Below are 24,241 nucleotides of genomic sequence, written 5' to 3'. Positions count from 1 at the left end.
CTCGTAAAGACGAATCAAACAAAATCCCACATGAATATATTTCCACTTACGTATCGAGAGAAAATCGAAATTGAACACACAATTATGAATAGTGTACAAAAGTGAAATAGGTAGAGTGAAGTTGAATGGAGGAAGTAAGAAAAGTGGAAAATCTTTGTGAATTTGCCGTTTTAGGAAATGTGGAAGATAATAGAGAATAAGAGGGAGTAATAGATAACAATTGACTCTGAAGGAGGGAGTGATTATTTGTACGTAACCTCCAAAATCCACAAACTTTGAAATAAAGTCAATGCAAATTATGCAGTCAGCCAGTCACTGTCGGATTATAGAAAAACCATCAAACGATGCTTTAACACCAGAAAAACCACATCCCAAATTATTATTATTATTATTATAAATTACAAATGCTTGATTTCACGTTCTTGCCCTTTTACGTTCCAGCTTCCTTGTATATATACTTCGTACTTGGCTTTCTCAAATACCGGGTAAGTTGTCCGACTGCTCTAATTTATTTTCTATTTTTAGACATTCTGTTTTTTTGTTTCATTTGATACGTTTCTTATTTAAGAGGGATATGTGTCCATCTTAACTAAACATATACGAAGTACAGAGTATATGATTTTATAATGTTTTGTTTTTAAATTACTCCGTTTCATTTCTATGAATTTTTTTAGATAGATTAGTAATGCTACAATTTTACAAAAGCTTAGGCAGTGACCGTTTCTGCTAATAACCCTCTCGTTTTACACAAATTCTTATTTCAGACCGTTATATCCGTCTGAAATTGTCAGACGGATACCATTTTCTCTCACAAAAAACTCATTTAGATGTGAGCGGAAAAACACATGGGGGTATCCACCACCCAGGTGCTTCTCACTTGTGAGAGCTTATTGCGGTCTGAAATAAGGCGGGCTGCTCGTTTTAGCAGTTTGTCAGTGTATGTAATTCTCTTGTCAGTAATGGGTTTTATTCATTGACGCTTGTTTACTCTTACTCAATTTTTGATCATTATATGTGAATGGGGGAATCGATTTAGAACCCCAAACCAAATTATTTCTTAAACCGATCGATTGAGTCATACAGGAGACATCCGCGAGTCAAGATTTTATTGCATAAAATAAGCGACTGTTCTCAATGAACTCTAGAACTCAGGGGCGGAGCCCGGATTTGAGATTGGGAGACGAAAACTTTTAGGGGGAGCGGAATTTTTTTTGAAAAATGTAACTAAAAATTTCAAAAATCTCAACTGTCGGGGGCGAGGGTTCCTGCTAGCCACTTAGCTCCACAACCCGAGATATGTGATGTCTATTAAAGTTTTCATTTTCCTTTCACAAATATAATAGTTGGGCCTCAACCGCCACCTTAGGATTTTGGTTCAGATGGTTCATCTAACATGATATCTTCAGAGCTAGTGTGACAGAAGGTCAAGGGTTCAAATCCACAGGTAGCTACGTAAGTTCATGACATATCACTTTCTTTGATGCTATCTAATGCTAATGATAAATACGGAGTAGTTTTTATTAGGAAGCAAAAAAAAAATCTTATGTTTTCGTATGGTCATTGTAGGAAAGCGCTTGTGAAGAGACTCGAAATAAGAAGTAATGAAGATGCTTTGGGAATTCACCCTGCTCATTTACGCCTGCCTAACGTTTCCCATACCCATTTCTGCTACTAATTTCTCGGTCACTGAACTACTTAAGGATCCAAACACCATTGTGTCTACAAATGGTAGCTTTAAACTCGGGTTCTTTAGTCCTCTGAACACCAAAAACCGATATCTTGGGATTTGGTACAATAATGTTTCTCCTACGTACTATGTTTGGGTAGCAAATCGAAATAAGCCACTGAAAGATTCTTCAGGATTACTAATGATTTCCGAAAAAGGGACCCTTCAAGTTGTGAATGGTAACAAAGACGTCTTATGGTCACCCAATGCAACAGCTCCGACATCAAATTTGACTAATACTACTATCGATTTTTTAGATTCAGGTAATCTTGTTTATAGAAGCACCAATGGTAAAGTTCTGTGGCAGAGTTTTGAGGATCCCACAGACTCGCTTCTCCCGAATATGAAGCTGACTATGAACTCTACCAATTTACAAAGGCAATACGCGTGGAGAAGTGCTTCTGACCCGTCATTTGGAAGGTACTCACTTGGGCTTGATTCTGTGAGTCATCCTCAAATGGTTATATGGGATGGTAATAAACGACATTATCGAAGTGGGCCATGGAATGGAAATGTGTTCTTGGGAATGAGCTATGCAGACCCCCCAGCAAATTACTCAGATAATTTTATCCAAAAAGACGATAGTGGAGACAGTGTTACAATTGTATACACCGGACCAATTAATCGAACCTACTCACATTATGTTTTTAACTATGATGGCTCCCTAAGTGAAGTTTACTGGGACTCGGATTCAAAGTCATGGGTAACAATTTACCAGGATCCGGTTGATGAGTGTGATTTTTATGGCAAATGTGGGCCTTTCGGTACTTGTAACTCGCAAAGCTCTCCAATTTGTCGGTGTTTAAAGGGATTTGTTCCAAAAAGTTCAGGGGAATGGAGCAGAGGAAATTGGTCTAGTGGTTGTGTAAGGAGGACTTCATTACAGTGCGGGAAAGGAAGCGCGCAAGATGGGTTTTTACTTATGGACACGGTTAAGTTGCCCGATCTTGAAGAGTGGTTGTCAGTACTAAATCAAAATGATTGTCGAAACCAATGCTTAGTGAATTGTTCTTGTACAGCGTATGCTTATGATGCCGGAGCTGGGTGTATGTACTGGTCGAAAGACTTGATCGACATTCAAGAGTTTTCCAGTGGTGGAATTAATCTTTATCTTCGTCTTGCAAGCTCAGAACTACGTAAGTATTAACAACGTCAACGTCTTGTTTTTTGTATTGTCACAATGACTAAATGAAATTTTTGTTATATTATTTGTAGGTAACAAGAAACGACAGAAATCGATTATTATTGCAGCTTCCGTTATATTAGGAACTAGCTCGATTACCTTGTTTTTTCTATTCCTATGGCTATGGCTTGCTCGACGTAAAGGTAAAATGTCTTTTTCTACAATATTTCATCACGAAACGATATTGTTGGGTTTGTGCCTTGAATCTGTTAGCCTCTCCCTAGCAGTCATGCTTATCATACCATTTGAATCTGTATTCTGAAAACTCCTCACACATTAATAAAACTCTCTCCCTTCTGCCCTGTGGACGTAGGTGACACACCGTTAGTGAACCACGTAAATCTGTGCGTTGCTTTCTTTATTGTCTTATTTGTCTTTCTTGCTTCTGTTATAACAGATACCTTGCGCTCTAAATGTTCACTAATTTCTATAAAAGCCTGTCTCTTGATAACTAGTTATAATGTTTTCTTGCCAGAAAAAGAAGCTAGACGAAAGCATATCTTGGAGACCATCAATTATAATGATAAGACGAACCAAAAAACAAAGTTCGAAGAGCTGCCATTTTTCGAATTTGGGATATTAATAGATGCAACACATAACTTCAGTGAAAGTCACAAGCTCGGACAAGGTGGTTTCGGACAGGTCTTCAAGGTAAATTTATAATAGAGTTGTTCACGCGCAGGACGGCACATGAGATACATCTGATTATCTGAAACCCTCTACTTTGCTTGTCCACAGACAAATAATATCATTTTATTAAGCCATTGTTCGATATTCCTGTCTCTCAATGCATCAGTCTTGTTGACAGGGAACACTGAAAGACGGACAAGAAATAGCTGTGAAAAGACTTTCTGCAGCTTCCGGACAAGGCTTGGAAGAGTTCCGAAATGAAGTGATTGTAATTTCTAGACTGCAACACATGAATCTTGTCAAGCTTATTGGTTTTTGTGTTGAAGGAGAAGAAAAACTTTTGGTTTATGAATTCATGCCTAATAAAAGTTTGAGTGCATTTCTGTTTGGTAAGTTTCTCATTTCACTTCCTAGGCTTGGACGAGTCCTAAATTTTCTTTCCTAGATCATAAAATATGTCTTGTGTTTTGAATGCAGATAATACAAAGCGAGAACTTTTAGATTGGAGGAAACGTTTGCACATTATTGAAGGGATTTGTCGAGGATTAATTTACCTTCATAGAGATTCCCGATTAAGGATTATTCACAGAGATCTTAAAGCGAGCAACATTTTGCTAGATGAAGATCTTAATCCAAAGATATCGGACTTTGGCATGGCACGAATCTTTAAGCATGGTCAGGATCAAGATGAAACTAGACGAGTTGTCGGTACCTAGTAAGTTTACATAAACAAACAAATTACAGATGATATAATCTTCTAGATGCTTAATTGCTTAATTATTCTTTAACTGATTATCCATGCAGTGGTTATATGTCTCCTGAGTATGCAATGGAAGGTCATTTCTCAGAGAAGTCGGATGTTTACAGTTTCGGTGTTTTGTTGCTCGAAATTGTGTCTGGCAAAAGGAACAGTTCCTTCTGGTTGGAGGTGGAATCATTAACACTTTTGGGATATGTGAGTTACTTCTTGCTTTTTTTTTTCGATTTTAATGCTGACGGGATTTGAACTAAGCTAGTTGGCATCTGCTGCATTTAATTCTTTTTATATGATATGTTAACTTATGAAAATGAATTATTTCTTTAATTTCTACTGTTCTAGGTGTGGAAACTATGGGTTGAGGGTGAAGTAGTTTCGATGATAGATCCGATAATCTCAGATCCGAGTAATACAGAAGAGATAATAAGGGCAATACAAGTGGGATTGCTATGTGTACAAGAAAGTGTAAAGGAAAGGCCAAGTACCTCAACTGTTATATCAATGCTGTCTTCAGACATTGCAAATCTGCCAAAGCCGAAACAACCAGGTTTCAATCGGCGTCAAATATTCGAGGAAGATGGTAGCAGCTCTCAACATCAAAGCTCTGGAGGAAATAATGTGTCAGTTACTACTCTGACTGCTCGATAGTCGATCACAGAGTGTTACAGAGTTGAATTTGGTTCGGATTTCAGGATTTACACGTAGTAGACGCTTTTTCGCTGCTAGGTAGCTGTGCAGCAGCTTATTCATGAAGTAGAAATATTCATGTAGTTAATTGATGTATGTATTCTATTGTGAATGACCGAGAAAAGCATGGAATCAATTTCCCTCGTTTATAAATGATCTTCGTCTGATGTCTTCTTCTTTACCTTCTGCTATGTTGCGGATAATAGATGTATTTGCTAAGTGAGGCTGTGTGAAGTTCTTCTATAGTTACAAGGTACATACACATTAATATGGACAGGTCTTTTTAAAGCGCAAAACCCAAGTTCGGCTTTTTTTACTGTCGTTAAGAAGAAATAAGTGCAGCTGTGCAGGGGAGGGATGAACGAGTACTCGTATACTGAAAGACGGGCAAGAAATAGCAGTGAAACGACTTTCTGCAGCTTCCGGACAAGGCTTGGAAGAGTTTCGAAATGAAGTGATTGTAATTTCTAGACTGCAACACATGAATCTTGTCAAGCTTATTGGTTTTTGTGTTAAAAAAGAAGAAAAACTTTTGGTTTACGAATTCATGCCTAATAAAAGTTTGAGTGCATTTCTGTTGTGTGTCCGAATTCAGATCCCACAAAACGAGAACTTTTAGACCGGAGAAAACGACTGCACATTGTCGAAGGAATTTGTCGAGGACTCATCTACCTTCACAGAGATTCTAAATTAAGGATTATTCATAGAGATCTTAAAGCGAGCAACATTTTGTTGGATGAAGAGCTCAATCCAAAGATATCAGACTTTGGCATGGCGCGAATCTTTTCACAGGGCCAGGATAAAGATGAAACTAGACGAGTCGTTGGAACATAGTAGAATCAACCGATGTCACTAAGGATCTTCGGCTTAAGTCTTCGTCTTTACATTCTGCTAGTTTTCCGAAAATAAGTCTTCGTCTTTACAACCCTTCCCTTTTGAAATGTTGAGATTTTCCTAAAATCATTTCGTCAATTCGCAACCGAAATTGATCACCACATAGTATTTCTTATCTTTTAGTTAACCCCACCAAACAAAAACTAGTGATGGCAAGTTACCTTGCCAAATTTCTTCTACTTAGGTCGTTCAGCCAAGTCTTTTTTTTTTTTGGCAGCGTTCAGCCAAGTCCAGCCATCATTTTAGAACATAAATTCACTGTTATAAACAGCGGATTAATTTCAGCATAAACAGATTGCAAAAGCAGATTATAAATGACAGATTTTATCAAAAAATTTGACTAGCATATTATAATTAGAAGAATTAATTTTGAGTGTTTTCCAATTTATTTTTTATCTTACTTTCAATTGAATAATAATGTACTCAAACTCAAATTGTAAGATATTTCCATAAATCAAATAAGTATTATACTAATATTTAATATTTATTCTGATTAAGGTTCACCGAGCCTACCTCATTAAGAAAATACACCATCTAAATTGTGAGGCTGAGGGTTTGAAAGCCAAGTCAGATTTGGGGCATAAGGAATTGGGTTGTTTATTAAGAAGGATCAAATATTTCAAGCAATGGCTGGAGGTAAGTAATCGATCTCTTTTATCGCTTCCGCATTCAGTTTATACATGTTCATTATGAGATTTGAACATGTTATTTTAGACTATAAAACTTACACAAATATCATCCAATTCTATTGTACGATAAATATTATTGGCAGATTACGATTAGTAGATTGTTAGTTTTGTTTGTAAAATGGAGAAAATTTTCCTATTTTACAATATGTTATCCAATATGCTGGGGTAAACAGCATATTGTAAAACAACATACTGACCTCAAATATGCTATTTCAATATGCTGTTTACCAAACACTAAAATTAGCATATTGATTAGTCAAATATGTTAAAACCCTTGAATATGCTAAAAATTGGCCAATATGCCGTTTACGAAACAGCGCTTTAAGACGAAGGTGTCTATCTTAAGCTTAAAACGGGTCAAATATCACCCCACTTGTTGAGGGTATAAGACAATCTATTGGTTTTCCAATGTAATCTGCTTTTGTCTTATCCTAACTATTTGACCCGTTTTAAGCTTAAGACGGATACGTGAAAAGTCAAGTGCAAGATAATACAAAGTCCCCTTTCAAGTTCACCTATAAACATGACCTGAAGCACTTTCCTCTAAAAATTATTCCAAATCTTTCAAGAGATGGAAGAAACACAGCTTGATCCATTCATCCTAGCTACACTAAACGGAGCCGTGAATTCGCTACACAACTTGTTGAAACCGCAATTAGATCCACTCATCCTAACTGCAAGACTATATGATGCAACAATTAGAGGAGACTTGAATTCCTTACACGGTTTACTCTGCGAAGATCCATTCATCCTAGATCGTTGCATCATTCAAAAATCAGACCGTTTCATGCAATCACCATTACATGTTGCAGTAAATCTCGGTCACCTACAGTTCACCACAGAAATACTACGTCTAAAGCCTGATCTAGCCGGTCAGCTTGTTCAATCGACTAGAGCATCTGCACTACATTTGGCCTCGGAGAAAGGGCACTTGGAAATAGTGAAGAAGTTACTCGAAGTGATTCCTAATATGTGCTTTTCACGCGATCAAGATGGTCGGAACCCTGTTCATGTTGCGGCCATATATAACCATCTCCATGTGCTCGAGTTTCTTGTTAGTACGAACCCAAGTGCTGCTCGAGAAATAACTAATTCCCATGAGACCATTTTGCATTTGTGCGTCAAGTACGCACAATTTGAGCCACTCAAGTACTCGGTGAATGCTATGGGGGAGCTTCTTAATGCTAAGGACATTAATGGTAACACTGTCTTGCATCTCGCTGTGGTAGCCAAGCAACTCGAGGTATATATCCCCTATTTACTAAATGAATAGACGAAATTCTAATTTTCCCTGCCTAAAACATATTTCCTAGAATAGTGCTTAGTATTTTTAGCATATACTATAGGTGTGGACATGATAAGTTATAAATCGATATAATCTTTTGTATTTAAATATTTATAACATTTAATATTTCACATTTTGCACAAATTTTTCTCCGATCTTTTTAAGATAAGAAAGTTCTTTTTTTAAAGAACTTATTGATAAAAAATTATTGACTTTTTTTATGATAAAAAGATGCGACTAAAAAATATGGTATTAGTAAATATTTGTTAAAATTCATTGACTTTTTTATGATAAAAATTTGCAACTAAAAAATATGTCATTAGTAAATATTTTTAAATTAACATCATTAATTTCTCGGTAAAAAAAAAAACAAAAAAAAATTCAAAAAAAAACACCCATTTAACTATTCTTATGATTTAAATTTTTATTTTATTTCTCTAATCAAAATACATTAAGAAAGAGAAACATGAAAAATAAGTAAATTGTCAATTTAAATTCTATAAATAATATACTAAAAAGTAAAACTCAATAAATACCGTGCATATATTGCACGGGATCTATATTAGTAGGCCATGTTCTTTTGGACTTAATTTCAGTTCTAATAAGTTCGATTCGATTCGATTCGGCTCAATTGATTCGATTCGATTCGATTCAATCGATTCGATTCGATTCGATTCATATTAGTTTATTTCAACATTACTATTATTATTCTTATTGATATCATTATTATTATTATTATTATTATTATATTAATATATTTACTATTGTTATTATTATTATTATTATTATTATTATTATTATTATTATATTAATATATTTACTATTGTTATTATTATTATTATTATTGTTCCGGGCGTAATTCCAGAGCAGATGTTTGTTACCACTCGTGGCTTGTAGAATGATGTCTTTGGTTGACTTCCCTTCGGCCTCTCCTGAAACAATGAACAAACTGAGGGCTCGGCTTGGCACCGAGCGTACTCACTCCGACGCTCAAGTCAGTAAACTTAAAGAGATTAAGTTGTGTGTTACTTGGCGAAGTATATTCTAGAGAGATAAGGAAGATAATACCGGTTTATGTGTGATATTTGGATGAATTGTGGATCCTTTTCTCGTTGAGAGAAGTGGAGTATTTATAGACTTTCACCTTTTGTCACGTAGTGGCCAAGTGGCTAGCAGGTGGAAAGACTGTCTTGCCCTCGGCCAAGGGACCCGTGGCAGGCCGGCAGGCCTGGTTGGCTCCATGCCGAGGGGGCCGGATATGAGTATGCTGATATGCCTCTCGGCCGGCTAGTCGCCGAGACCGAGGAGTGAGTGGCAGGCCGGCAGGCTTCTGTCGGCCATGCTGTCCTTCTGTTTGACTTGTTGTCTTTTAGCTTTGACCTTGGTCAAGATGTTGACTCGGTCAGCGGGTGCAGAATATGCCCCATCAATTTGCCCCCAGCGTAGTGTATGCCGTGGTATGGACCTTCGATGAGTGTTGAGCGTATTCTGCGCAGGTAAAAATTTTCTGCATCGGCGAGCTTCTACCTCGGCTTGATCATGTTATGGCCGTACCATATCCCCCCTCCACATGGTTGTGTAATGGACATCCGATGTGGAAAAGAAAATGACGCTGGCCGAGACCGGGGTGGAGAGTGCCGGTTGTTTTTGATTGCCCCCGGCCGGTGCTACCTAGCTTGGTTGATCATGTGGCCGGCGGAGAACGGATATTTAGGAGTTTGTCGAGGAAGATGGATAGGCAAAGAGATATGAAGGGGCGTGTTGAAGACGTTTGGCCACTGTTGCGTTGATTGACGTTCAACTGTTGCGACGATTGACATTCCATGGCTCCATGTCTAACACGTGTCTGTTTGCTGATTGGCTGACGTTTCATGGGCTGTGCCCTGATTGGTCCTTCTTCATGGGCTTTCCTCTATAAATAGGGCAGTTAGCCCCTGAAATTGGCCACCAATTTCATTTTCTCTAAAATTTTCTTCTCTCTAAACTTTTCAAAGGGCTTCTTTCTCTTCTAATCTTCAGAATCGTTACTCGGCGTGACACTCTTCCCAAGGTAAACAAACAAATTTTCCAACTTTTCAATTGTTTAAGTTTTTGTTGTGAACATGTCTTCTGGTTGTGCCGGACCTAGTAAGCCTGCGCCGGGGGGTTCCCCGTCGCGTCTTGATGAGGAGGAGGCACTAGCCGCCGTTCCGATAAGGTCCGGGGGCCCTAGGTCTCCTTCTCCCGAAGTCGATCCAAAAGCTCTGGAGGATTGGGAGGATGATGATGATGTTGATGATGACGGGGATGATTTTGAAAGGACTCCTCCTAATGAGGGGAGGTCGTACGTCATGGATCACGGCGACGCCTGTAAGGTCGGCCCTGACCGTGCTTGGACCCACAAATTTGCCAGTTGTTCTGGTCCTGACTTCTTCGAACGTCACTTCTCCTTCGGCAGGGGGTATAATATTGTTATCCATGGGGAAGGCCAGGCGGTCTGTTGCCCTCCGAAGGGCTGTATCGGCGTATACATCCGGCACCTGGAGTACGGGCTCCGATTTCCGCTGAATGAATACGTTATGGCCATCATTAGAGCCATGAACGTCGGCGTGGCCCAACTACACCCGTTGGCTATTAGGACTATAGTCGGCTTTGTCTGGCTCTGTCTCTTCAAGGGGGAGGTCCCAACGGTTAATTTATTCCGTCGGCTTCATCACCTTCGGCCGTCGTTCCCTGGTCGCGTCGGGTGGTACAGCGTGCAGATGGAGCCGGGTTACGTCTCCGTGGATAAGCTTTCCTCCTGCAAGGACTGGAAAGAGCGGTGGGTGTACGTTGAGGTGCCGGATGACTATCCCCTGCCCCGGTCCTTCCCGCACCAAGTCAATTTGCGGTGCGAGAGTAAGGCGGAGCATGACAAATGGGTCACCCGGAGCAAGCTTAAGATGGACGCCAGCAAGGTCCCTCTTAATGCGGATGAGAAGCTGGCGATGAGGCTGTTTGAGGCGGAGAAGAATGTGGTGCCGAAGAGATGGATTCCCCCGACGCAGATCATTCTTCAGGATGAGCTGCTCTGCCATGTCGGCCTCATACCGGCCCTAGCACAGGGTGAGTGAGGTCGGTGTGAGGCCCATCTCTGCTTTCAATGTTTCTGTTTTTTGAATTTTGATTTATTTCTTTCACTTAACTCTTGCTTCGTTTCCTTTGCAGACCATTTTGGCCCGGACCTGTCTGAGGATATCCTCCGGAGAATGGGGCTTGCCAAGGACAAGACCGTTGTTGATTTGCATCCTAAGGCTCAGGCCCGTGATCGTAGACCGGCGCCAAATGATCTCATGGATCAGCAGCTGAAGGGCTTAGATACGTCGGCGGCCCAGGCGAAGGTTGCTGGTAACATACCGCGCCGAACGCGGAAAACAAAGTCTTCGGCGGCGACGGCGTCGACATCAGTTCCACCTCCACTCCCTTCAGTCCAAAAGGAGACGGTGGAGATCGTCGATATTACTGTCGAGGACGAAGTCACCGTGGCAGAGGAATCTCCTCTCTTTCGTAAGAGAAAGGAGACACCTTCTGCCGCTGCTGTCGCTGCTGCTGCTGCCGAGGCCGGCAAAGAAATGGATCCTCCGGCCAAGAAGGCCAAGACTGGTACGGATCTAACCTGTGGCTCAGACTTAGCCGGTTCATTAGGCGTTCCTGATGACAGTCTCTCTGGCATGTCCACATATGTTGACACAGACGCCTTGATTGAATTTTTTGTAGATCCACCGCTGCCGTCTACCGGACGCACTGTTGAACGGCGTGCTGAGAAACGAACTGCTGGTGGTAAGGATGCCACCATCGTCTCCTCCTTCCCGAAGCCTACCCCCGCCCAGATTAGGTCGGAGGGCCTGAGTTTGTCCAGGCTGCTGTCGAAGTGGGCTGAGGTGGCCGGTGCTCACATTATGGAGCAGGAAAAGGTCATGGCTGAAGTTGCCCCACAGCTTGAGCGGCTTAGGCTTGAGGTCGCTGCTGCGAAGAAGGAAGCTGAGGGAGCCAGGGCTGAGGCTGAAAAGGCTGTCTCTGCTGAGCGAAAACTTAGGGAGGATGCTGAAAAGGCAGTCCTTGCTGAGAAAGCCAAGGCTGAGGCTTCGGCGGCTGAAGCCGCTAAACTGCTGGAGGAGCGTGACCAGCTCCAGGCCGTCGCCGACTTCCATGCTAAGAAGAGGGATGAATGGAGGTCCATGTTTCAGGCCCAGGGGAAGGTGGTTCGGAATAAGGAGGCTATCATCGCCCAGAGGGAGGAGGACATTGAGACGCTCCAAAGCGTTGTCCTTCCTAAAATGTGCGCCCAGTACCGGGACCTGGCCGAAGAGGCCGCCAGGGAAGTGATAGGGGACCTCTTTCCTGATGGCTCTTTTCCGTGGCAAAAATTCGACGAGCTGCTTGATGACAAGCTCGAAGCTAAAGAGAAGGCCGCGGAGGCGAAGGCCGCTGAGGAGGCAAGGGTGAAGAAGGATGAAGGGGAGGCCGCGGAGAAGGCGGCCCTTGCTGAGAAGGCGAAGGCGGCCCATGAAGAGGCTGATAGAATAAGGGCAGCTGAGGATGAAGCTGCCAAGACAGCTTCTGGGTCGCCTACCAAAGATGATGCTGCTGACGTCGCCGATGGCGAGCAGCAAAAGGCATAGGGAGACGGGCGGTCGTCACCAGGCTCACCCGGCATCTCAGATAGTTTCAGCTGTTCGGGGGCCAATTACTAAGCCTTTCCTCCCTGCCATCTTTTGGCGCTTCAAATCAAATGTCTGTAACCTTTTGTTCTTTATTTCCTCATTTTTGTAAAACTTTGGTAGGTTGTGTTTTGGCTTATCCCTATGGGGACGGCCGTCGTCTGTATTCCTTATAACCTATAATCATTTTTAATAAAGTTTTGTCTTATTGGCCCTCGGCTTGGCCGGGGCTTTTGATCACCATTCTTCACTTGTCTTTTTGCGTTATTAATTGAGCGCTTTTTCGTTTTTACCTTCGGCCTGGCCGAGGTAGTTAGAATGCGTATCTCAACTGTGTTTAACGTCTTTTAAAACATGTTGGCATGTTGGTCGCTTCCTCTTTCACTCCCGGTCTGGCCGAGGCGTCCGATTTGCGCTTCCCAACCGCCGTTGTGAACATGTTAGCGTATCGACCGTTGTGTCCCCTGCCAGGCCTTCGGTTGGCCGAGGCGGCTAGAGGTTACGGCTCGACAGCGTTCAGTATCAGAGACATATTGATCGCTTCCTCTGCCAGGCCTTCGGTTGGCCGAGGCGGCTAGATTTACGTCTCAACTGTACTTATACGTTCCTAAGGCATGTTGGTCGCTTTCGCGAGTATCAATTGCGCTGGTAGTGACTGCCGTGGCGTCTACTTCTTGGGGTGACTGCCCGGCTTGGGCCGTGACGTCTACCTCGATATGACTACGGAGGGGATAAACACTTTGATGAAAAACTTGGATGATTCTTCATTAGATATAAACACGCGTTGGGGTGCCAACAATAGTTTTGGACACCTCCGCCGCTATACAAAGTATTTTCTTAGGTTATCTGTGTTCCAATGACTCATTAGGGGAACACCCTCCATGTCTGTCAGCCGGTATGTACCCGGCCTCATTTCTTCAACCACTTTGTAGGGACCCTCCCAGTTGGCCGTTAATTTACCATGGATGTTTCCTTTGTTGGTGGCGGCCGACTTTCTTAGGACTAGATCCCCTACTTTTAAGTCCCTTTTGTGGACTCTTCGGTTGTAGGCTCTTCTCATTCGGTTTTGGTATCTTTGCCAAGTTGAGGCGTGCCGTGTCTCGGCTTTCTTCGACCAGGTCTAGGGAGGCTTTCAGGCCTTCCTCGTTTTCAACCGGGTCAAAGGTAGCCGTTCTGAATGTCGGCACCGATGCTTCAATTGGCAGGACGGCTTCGGACCCGTAGACTAAGTGGAATGGACTGTACCCCGTTGCTTCTTTCTCCGTGGTTCGAAGGGACCACAGGATGCCGGGTAACTCATCGGCCCATCTTCCCTTTAGGTCTTCAACTTTCTTCTTCAAACCGTTGAGTATGGTTTTATTGGCTGCCTCCGCCTGTCCGTTGCTCTGAGGGTGGCAGACGGAGGAGTATGCAAACTTGATGCCGAGCTCCTCTAACCAACTCATTATCATGTCGCTCCAAAACTCTCGGCCGTGGTCAAATACCATGACTTGGGGTAACCCAAAACGAGTTATGACATTTTCCCAGATTACCTTTCTTACGGCCGCAGTGGTCTTCGCAGGTACTGCTACAGCTTCAACCCATTTGGTGAAGTAATCAACGGCGACGATCAAGAACTTTCTTCCTCCGGAGGCCGTTGGAAATGGCCCTAGCAGATCCATCCCCCACTGTGCAAAAGGAAGGGGACTAAGTACCGGTTGCAGGTCCCGGGAAGGAGCATGTATCACCGGAGCATGCATCTGACAGTTTGTGCACTTCTTGGTCTTTGTTCTGGAATCTTCAAGCATGGTGGGCCAGAAGTAGCCGGCTCGGAGAGCTTTGTGGGCTAGTGTTCTTGCCCCCATGTGGTGTCCACAGATGCCTTCGTGAATTTCACTCACAAGATTAGCTCCGCGTCGGGTGGGCCGACACATTTCAAGAGTGGCCTTATCACGGACCTCCTGTATAATTCTCCTTCAAACACCAAGTACCTTGCTGCGATCCTCTTTATCTTCTGCGAGAGACTGCGGTCCTCCGGTAATTCATTTGTCAATTTGTACTTCATTATCGGAGTCATCCACGTCGTCTCGGCCTCTATGTCGCCCACCATGCCGACGGTCTCAGTAATGCTTTTGGCGTTCCTGATGTCTACCAGCACGGTTCGACTGACATTCTTGATGGTTGAACTGGCAAGCTTTGAGAGAGCGTCGGCTCGGTTGTTCTCAGACCTGGGAATGCATTGTATCTGAAAAGATTTCAATTTGGAAGTGTCAGCTTTAACCCTCTCCAGGTATCTTACCATCCCGTCGTCTCGAGTCTCGAACTCTCCTCTGATTTGATTAGCCACTAAAAGTGAATCTGTTTTCAAAATGATGTGTTCCGCCCCGGCAGTCCTAGCTAGCTCGACTCCAGTTATCACCGCCTCGTATTCGGATTCGTTGTTTGAGGCCGAGAAGGTAAATTTCAAGGCGTATTCAAACTCGTCCCCGTTTGGGCTGATTATAAGGATGCCGGCTCCTGAACTGTTCGCCGTGGAGGACCTGTCGGTGTATACTTCCCATACTCCGGGGTTTTGCTCTTCTTGATATGTGCACTCGGCCAGGAAGTCTGCAAGTGCCTGCCCCTTTATCGAAGGCCTTGGTTTGTATTGAATGCCGAAGCCGGATAACTCTACTGCCCATTTGATGAGCCTGCCGGATTGCTCAAATTTTTCCAATGCTTTCTCCAATGGTTGGTCAGTTAAGACCGTCACGGGATGTGCGTCGAAGTAAGGTTTCAGTTTCCTTGCGGCGACGACAAAGAAAGGCGCTTTTTCAATCAGCGGGTAATTTCATTCGGCGGGCAACAATGTATGGTGACGAAGTAGATTGGTGTCTTGCTTGTTCTCTTCTCGACGATCATGTCATCGACGTGGCCGAGGTAATCGCTAGATATAGATATAGCGTCTCCCCAAAGATCGGCCGGGACAGGTCGGCGATGTCAAGGTGAGCTTTCGATTGCCGAAAGCCGTGCTCTCTTTACTCCCCGATTGAAGTCTTTATTCCCTTTTAGCACTGTAAAGAATGGAGTGCTTTTGTCGGCTGACCGAGAGATGAAACGGGCCAGAGCCGCCATCCTCCCGGTCAGCGTCATTACCTCTTTTCTGTTCCTCGGCTCCGGTAGGTCCAGTATTGCTTGGACTTTCTCTGGATTGGCATCAATGCCCCTGGCACTGACAAGTACGCCGAGGAACTTGCCGGCCCGGACACCGAAGTTGCATTTCTTTGGGTTTAGCTTCATCTTGTATTTCCTTAGTGAACAAAATGTCTCGTGTAAATCGGCTAAGTGCTCGCTGTCAGACTTGCTTTTTACAATAGCATCGTCGACGTAAGCCTCAACGTTTCGCCCTTTTTGATTTTGGAACACTTTGTCCACCAGCCTTGTGTAAGTTGCGCCGGCGTTCTTCAAATCGAACGGCATCATTTTATACATGAATGTGCCGTCTCTGGTGATGAATGCGCATTTAGGCATGTCTTCTTCGGCCATGAATACTTGATGGTACCCTGAGAAGGCGTCCAGCAGGCTCAACATAGTGTAGCCTGCCGTGGCGTCAATTAAACTATCTATTCGAGGCAGAGGATAACAATCTTTGGGGCATGCTTTATTAAGGTTGGTAAAATCTACACACATTCTCCATGTCCCTGATGATTTCCTCACCATTACAACATTAGCTAGCCACTCTGGGTAAGTACAAGGCATGATAAATCCCGCCGCTAGTAATTTGTCTACTTCGGCTTTGATGGCTTCGTCTTTCTCGGCTGATGAGTTCCTCATCTTCTGCTTGACAGGGCGAGCGGTGGAGAGGACGTTTAGCTTGTGAACAATCACCTCCCGTCTCACCCCTGGCATCTCGGCCGCTGAGTAGGCGATGACATCTTTATTCTTCCTCAGCAGGTCTAGGAGGTCGGCTCTGAATTTTGGCTCCAGGTTGACACCGACAGTTACGGTGCGGCCTGGGTCAATCTCTACTTCTTCGGTCTCGGCTCCCTCGACCATGCCGACGGTGCTATCCATGAGGTCGCCCTCCTGTTGTAAGGATGGGCTCTTGCCCTTCTCGGACTTCTTCGCCACTTTGAAGGATTGCATGTTGTACCCTCTGGCAGATATCTGGACATTGACTACTTCGTCCTTTTCGTCTTTTGAGACGAGCTTATGCGCTTCCCCCCGGTCCGAGACATACATCAGTGTCAGGGCCCGGATGGACACTACTGCGTCGGCTTCGCTCAGAGTGACTCGGCCTATAAGAACGTTGTAGGCAGACAAGCCGTCAATGACCACGAACTCGAGGCATTAACATTCTTAGCCGCATTTCCCTCGTCGAACATCACCGCGCTTTGATTGACCCTGGGGTACCAAGCCGGCCCTAAAAAATCAGACAGGGTTGGTGCAGGGGCTTAAGTCTTCAATCTTCAGGCCGAGATTGAGAAATCATTCCCTGTACATGATGTTCGTATAGGCACCTGTATCAATCAGGCACCTTTTGACAAGGTGGTTGGCTATGCCCAAGTGGACTACAAGTGGGTCACTGTGAGGGGCGATGACTCCCTCGTAGTCCTTCTTCCCAATAGTTATATCGGGGATGCTGGAAGCGGGGGTTGCTGTTTTGGGCACAAAGTTGATGGCCTGATATAGTTCATTCAGGTGCCGTTTGTGCCCATGAGCGGACCCACCGTTCTCGTTGCCCCCGATAACAACATGGATTACTCCGATCCGTTCGAAGACGGATTTTTTATTTGACCCGCCGGTATCAGTTTTTTGACCTCCGGCAACATATTTGCCGCGGCTCCCCTTCCGGATCAGCTCTTCAATGGCATTCTTCAGATGCCGGCAGTCGTTAGTTAAGTGACCGATGTGGCCGTGGAACTCACGGTATTGGCTCGTGTCACCGTCCCCCCTCGCCTTGGGGGGCCTTTCCCACTTCTGACCCTCGTTCTTGCTCAGGGCGAAGACCTCGGCAGCAGATACGACCAGGGGGGTGTGATCATGGTACCGCTTTTGGTAGTACGGTCCCGAACTCCCCCCGGCGCCCGCCGAGTTCTGTTTCCTGGCGGACCTATCAGACCGTGACCTATTATTATCACGGCGTCTTTCGTCCGGGTTGTCCTCCCGGCGGCTTTTACTCTCTGAGTGCCCGGCCTCGCTGGGGCCTACCCAGGTTTTGTGGTAGTCCTCCACCTTTATGGCTTGGTCGGCCATCTTCCTGGCGGAGTCTAAGTTCAGGCCCCCGCACTTGATGAGCTCGTTTTTCAAGTCCCCTCTTGGGAGGCCTTTCATCAGCGCGAAGGCCGCCAGCTCGCTGTTCAGCTCACGAATCTCCTGAACCTTGGCGTCGAACCTCTTCACATAACTTCGGAGAGACTCGCCTCCCTCCTGCTTGATGGTTAGGAGATCCGATGTCTCGACGGCCCTCCTCTTATTGCAAGAATACTGGGCCAAAAATATGTCCCTTAGGTCGCCGTAGCAGTATATCGACCCATTGGGTAGCCCCTTGTACCAGCTTTGTGCCATCCCATGCAGGGTCGTTGGGAAGACTCGGCACCAAACCTCATCAGGCTGTTCCTACACCGACATGTAAGACTCGAAAGCCTCGGCATGGTCGGTTGGGTCGCTTTCTCCTTTGTACGATATGGGTGGCAACTTTAGCTTAGTCGGCACCGGGACCTCTAGGACGTAGGGGTTGAGGGGATGTCTGACCACGTGTCGAATGACACGCGGCGATCGGCTCCTCGCATCCCTAGTCCGGCTCCTCTCTCCGTGGCGGGAAGGGCTTCTTCTCCGACTCTGGTGAGTCGGGCTTCTTCTCCGACTCTGGTGAGTCGGACTTCTTTCACTCCTCTGGGGCATGCCTCGTCGGTGCTGCGGCGACGCCGTCCTCCCGCGAGTGCGGGAAGGACTCAGGTCTACCACTAGCACTGGGCTCCCGGCGTCTTGACAGACAGGGCCGCTTCCTCCGAAGGTGCTCCGTTCAAGTTTCTCGGAGTCACATTTTGGGCCCTGGTCTCCTGTACGGGTGCCGCCGCTCTTGTCGGTGTGACAGTGTGAGTCGGCGTGCTACCAATTAGGTCAAGGAGTAGCTTCAGTTTAGCTGCATCAACCACATGTCCCATGATGGTGACTTGGTCGGCGGGCAGCGACGGCGTATCTGGTATTATTGGCATCCCGTACTCCGGTTGAGTCACCCGGACGGTGGGGGGTTGCACAACCCCAGAATTGTGGACGGTATCATCTTGGCAGAATTCGGTTTCGTCAGTCACAAATACTTCTTGTTGTTTCGACATCTTCTTAGCTTTTTGGGTGGGTTTTTGTGTGTTTTTTTTTTGTTTGGGAATGAATGTGACTAGCTTCTAGTATCTTTCCCCACAGACGGCGCCAATTGTTCCGGGCGTAATTCCAGAGCAGATGTTTGTTACCACTCGTGGCTTGTAGAATGATGTCTTTGGTTGACTTCCCTTCGGCCTCTCCTGAAACAATGAACAAACTGAGGGCTCGGCTTGGCACCGAGCGTACTCACTCCGACGCTCAAGTCAGTAAACTTAAAGAGATTAAGTTGTGTGTTACTTGGCGAAGTATATTCTAGAGAGATAAGGAAGATAATACCGGTTTATGTGTGATATTTGGATGAATTGTGGATCATTTTCTCGTTGAGAGAAGTGGAGTATTTATAGACTTTCACCTTTTGTCACGTAGTGGCCAAGTGGCTAGCAGGTGGAAAGACTGTCTTGCCCTCGGCCGAGGGACCCGTGGCAGGCCGGCAGGCCTGGTTGGCTCCATGCCGAGGGGGCCGGATATGAGTATGCTGATATGCCTCTCGGCCGGCTAGTCGCCGAGACCGAGGAGTGAGTGGCGGCCTAAGAGCTTCAGCCGGCCAGTGTCCCTTCCTTTGTTTGACGTGTTGTCTTTTAGCTTTGACCTTGGTCAAGATGTTGACTCGGTCAGCGGGTGCAGAATATGCCCCATCAATTATTATTATATTACTATTTTTATATTTATTATATTACTATTATATTTATTAATAATTAATTCGTATTGTTTATATTATTATATTTAAATTTAATACATTTATTATTACTATTATTATCATTATTATTATTATTATTATTATTTTATTAATATATTCATTATTATTAATATTATTCATAACATATTTATTATTATTATTATTATTATATTAATAAGTTATTATTTTATATTTATTATTTTATTAATATACTCATTATTATTAATATTATCACATATTTATTATTATTATTATTATTATTATTATTATTATTATTATTATTATTATTATTTTTAATATTATTATGTTAATAAGTTATTATATTAGAACTATTATTATTATTATTATTATTATATTATTATTATTTATTTTTAGTTATTATTATTATTAATATAGTATATTATTATTAATAATTTTATCATTTCTATTACTAATATATTATTATTATTACTATTACTATATTTATTATTATATTAATATTTTATTTTTTATATATCTTATTAGATTATTATTATTATTAGATTATATTAATATATTATTATTTTTGATGAATAATATTATAATAATATTTATTATTATTGGTATTATTTTTATTATAATATTTATTATTATTATTATTATAATTTTTTTATTATTATTTCATTCGATTCGATTGAGTTGATTCGATTCAGAATCGATTCGATTGATTGATTGATTCGATTCGATTCGGCTCCATTAAGTTAAGTTCAGTTCAGTTCAGCTCCATTAAGTTCAGTTCAGTTCAGTTTAGACAATTTCAGTCCAAAAAACAGGGCCAAGTCTATAAATACCGCGCATTTATTGCGCGGGATCTAAACTAGTATAAGTATTAAACAGCTGGTTGGGTATTGATCATGATTCATGAGGTTCACCTCGTTTCGCCTTCAACCAACCAAAAGTTTAAGGCGATAATTGAGCAGTGTGGTATGCTAATGATATTTTCACTCAAACAAGAACGGACATACTACTGATGTGTTTTTAATTTCCGAGCAATCTATAAATGCAGGCGGTAAAATTGTTGGCAAAAATGAAGAAGATGCAACAAAATGCAGTCAACAAGAGTGGATTAACAGCACTTGACTGTCTCGCTCAAAATGGGAGGAGCCCAGAGGACAAGGAAATTCGACAAACGCTAAAGCGAGCAAAAGCATTGAAAGCAAAAGCAATGGAAAAACAAAAGAACAAAGATGGGAAATGGTTGAACAAACAACGAAATACACTAATGGTGGTTGCCACCGTGATTGCAACTATGGCTTTCCAATTTGGAGTTAACCCGGATTTGAAAGACAAAATCTCTGACTACGGATATAAGAACTTAACGATTGTGAATACCATAAGTTTAGTATCATCTCTAAGCGTGGTGTTGGTCCTTATAGGCGGGCTTCCCTGCAAACGACTCTTTGTGGTTGTTCTGATCGCTACAATGTGGGTCTCTCTTACTTCAACAATATATACCTACTTCCTGTATTTGGCACATCCTTCGAATGAACTCCCGGATGATGCAATTCTCCTAGCACTAACTGTTTCGAGCGCTGTCTGGATAATTTTGTTACTCGCTCTGCTACTTGGACATATCCTTCGTGTTTTAATTAAGCTGGTGAAGAAATTGGTGCGTAAGTTGTGGGCGTACTGTTGCCATGGCTCGCTCAACTCTCGAGAAATCCCTTAAACTGTACGAGCTCGTTAGACGATAATATACCTAAGAAACTATTATGGAGTATGTAGTTGTACATTTGTACACCAGATGTAAGGTCAATTTAATACCATGATTATTGAAGATATGCCTTTGGATTTCTACTCGTAAAGTTCGATTCTCTCATTATTCAACAAAGATGTAGGCAAAGAACAAACGATTTTTCAAACTACCACAAGAAGAACACTTATCAAAAGGTAAATGAAACATAAGAGCACCTCAAAGTCTCAAACCGAAAAACAGTTGATGAAATTACTAAGAACAAAAGCTGTACTGATAAGCATCATGATAAATTTACATAACATAAGATACGGTCTATTATTTACCTCTTCATATGGTTCTTGCTTGGTAGCAAAACCGCATCTGTAGACACCATTGTTAATAGCGTCATATGTGAAGTTTTTCTTAAAATGGGGTTAAAAACCAATATATTTAACAAAATGGGTTAGTTTCAAATTTATTACGCAAAATGGGTCCACGTCATCACCGAAGCTAGGCTCGGATTCAAGTCGCTCTCCCGCGTTTATACCTGTTGCTTACACTTAAACCACCAGACTAAACAAGAGTTTTTGGAAAATATTAGCGCTTCTATTTATAAGAGCTCCCAAACATTTATGACACGCTGATTATGTTTGTAATTAGATATAAATTGTCTATTTAATTAAAAAGCATTAATTTGGTTTGGTGGTTTGTTGAGTTTATGGATTCAAGTACCTAAGAGGGGGAGGGGGTGAATTAGGTACTATTTAAAAATTTTATAACTTCAACTTTATTGAATTAAAGTGAGTTATGAGGACAAAAGAGATGAGGAGATACTTTGAATAATATTGAAAGACTAAACAAGTATCACGATGAATGTTTGCTGAAGTATGAAAGTAACAATCGTTCTGACTGTAGCTATTTGTCTCAGTTTGTGGAATATGACTGCAGGCCAAATGTGACAGTATGATGAACTGTTACTTCTAAGTTTAAGCAAAGCAAAACAAACAAACAAAGTAAATTGCAGCGGAAATAAAGTAAACACTTGAACACGAGATTTTTGAATTGGTTCGGCAAGAAACTCAAGTGCCTACGTCCAATCTACCATTTTATTGCTTTCTTTTAGTGATCTACTCCGACAACTAAAAGACCCTTACAATAAAAGACACCAACCTACTCCGGTTGTAAAGCTAGTACAAGAACTACTCCGTTCTTATGACAAGCTAACTCGCAACCTACTCCGGTTGCCAAGAGTTAAAGACTACTCCGTCCTAAACTCTACTAACACACTTAGAATGTTATAGGATCAAGTTTCCACTAACATATTCTTAGCAAAGAATAGAGATGGACAACTTTTACAAGATCAACAATTCTTAAGCAAGAGAGTTTAGTATAAAAGTAACAGTAGCCACGACTGTAGTAACTTGAAGACTCTTTAAAGGTTTTGCAAATAACACACGGTTTAAAGCTTTGAAAAACAAATTTGCAAACTTGAAAATAAATTCAGAAAGAAGTCTTAGGTTTTATGAGGAGGATGGCACGTCTTATATAAAGGAGGTGAGTAAAGGGGTTGCTAGGGTTTTGAAGGGTCAAAGACCACACATGTGAAGGGCATTTGCAACCACCCAAAACTTGCACCAAAGAGGTGTGGACAGCGGGCCGCCCACGGGGGCGCTTGGTGAGGAAAAGAGAAACAAGCGTTTGCATTTTGTAAGGAGTCGCCACCAATTTTTATGGGAAATTGGAACCGTTCGAATACCTCATGTCATGTCAAGACATAAAGTAGTGACATGAACACTAAGCAATCGTTACCCTTAGCATTCTATGTCTAGAATGACTCTCGTGGATGCCAATGAACACGGGTGCTCACGGAGATCTGGAGTAAGGGGTGAGGGTACGTATTAGGAAGCTCTTTTGATCGAACACCTAATCCCGCCCGCCTCGATAGCGGCCTCTACTAATGATTAGGGAAGTTATTCGTACTTGATATATCGTCGGCTATATGCATGCAATGCAACATCCATTAGATTAATCCTAACATGTGAATTAAGACTAAGTCGGTGAGACACATAATTAGCATACAATTAATGTCAAAGTAGGATTTAATATTGATTACATGTGAAAACATACAAGCAATAGGATAAATACAATAACGATAAATTACAATAATGGAAATTACATTAATTACAATGGAATAGGCGATTTATGTCGAAAATACCTTTAAAACGGATGATTTGATAAAAAAGAAATAAAAGAAAGAATAAATAATTAACGAACAGGAATTAGCGTGATTACGGATACTAGTTAATTAATACGTAAACTAATTAATTACGTCAAGGCAGAAACGGAGTTCAGGGACAGAAATCATCCTGGACCAGGCGCAGCAGAGCTGCGCCCTCTGGAAGAGGCGCAGCAGTTGCTGCGTCTGTTCCAAGGGTGAGTTCTGGCTGTGAAGCCGGAACTGCAAATCGTTAATGTTAATTGTTAATTTTAAGGATTGATTAGATTATTGACTCGGATGAAAGTGATTTAATGTATTATTTATCATATGAATGGGTCATAAAAACAGTAAAACATGAATGAGACGGAATTAAACGGATTAATTACAAGGATGAATGATAATAATTACAAACTAATTAAACAAGCTAATTAAGTTAAATATGATGAGTTAATGACGAATATGCAATGAATACGACAAAAGACAGATGAAAATATATCAACGATCGAATTCCAGAAACTCAATATTGATGAATTGAATCTCCATAACCCGGAATTGAATTTAATGACGAAAACCCGCAAATATTGGATTATTAGGGATTTAAGTCGGATTTGTGATGAATTAAACATGCTAAAGACGATGAATAATATACACATGTGAATTATATGCTAATACGATAGATATTTAACAAATAAACGGAACAAATAAAAAGAATTGGCGAATAACAGAAGACGAAGGAAGAAGAAAGGAAGCAGGAACTGCGGCAGCCTCACGAAGAGGCGCAGCAG

At 42.5% G+C, this 24,241-nt stretch overlaps 2 protein-coding genes across 2 annotated transcripts; both read left to right on the top strand.

The window, feature by feature from the left end:
• The first annotated feature begins 308 nt into the window (after positions 1 to 308).
• LOC141592675 (G-type lectin S-receptor-like serine/threonine-protein kinase At1g11300) lies at positions 309 to 5,118 on the top strand. Its single transcript, XM_074413434.1, has 8 exons — positions 309 to 485; positions 1,567 to 2,862; positions 2,942 to 3,052; positions 3,385 to 3,560; positions 3,718 to 3,928; positions 4,017 to 4,254; positions 4,344 to 4,494; positions 4,639 to 5,118. The coding sequence occupies exons 2-8, from the start codon at positions 1,602 to 1,604 to the stop codon at positions 4,942 to 4,944; spliced, it is 2,454 nt and encodes an 817-aa protein (XP_074269535.1). The 5' UTR covers positions 309 to 485; positions 1,567 to 1,601; the 3' UTR covers positions 4,945 to 5,118.
• A 1,980-nt stretch (positions 5,119 to 7,098) lies between these two features.
• LOC141591269 (uncharacterized) lies at positions 7,099 to 21,338 on the top strand. The gene is made up of 2 exons (XM_074411609.1): positions 7,099 to 7,809; positions 20,570 to 21,338. Exons 1-2 carry the CDS (start codon positions 7,138 to 7,140, stop codon positions 21,230 to 21,232), a joined length of 1,335 nt encoding a protein of 444 aa, XP_074267710.1. The 5' UTR covers positions 7,099 to 7,137; the 3' UTR covers positions 21,233 to 21,338.
• Positions 21,339 to 24,241: the final 2,903 nt, after the last annotated feature.

Source organism: Silene latifolia, chromosome 7, assembly GCF_048544455.1.
Source record: "Silene latifolia isolate original U9 population chromosome 7, ASM4854445v1, whole genome shotgun sequence".
NCBI classification, from domain to species: domain Eukaryota; kingdom Viridiplantae; phylum Streptophyta; class Magnoliopsida; order Caryophyllales; family Caryophyllaceae; genus Silene; species Silene latifolia.
This window is presented reverse-complemented; position numbering and strand designations above follow the sequence as displayed.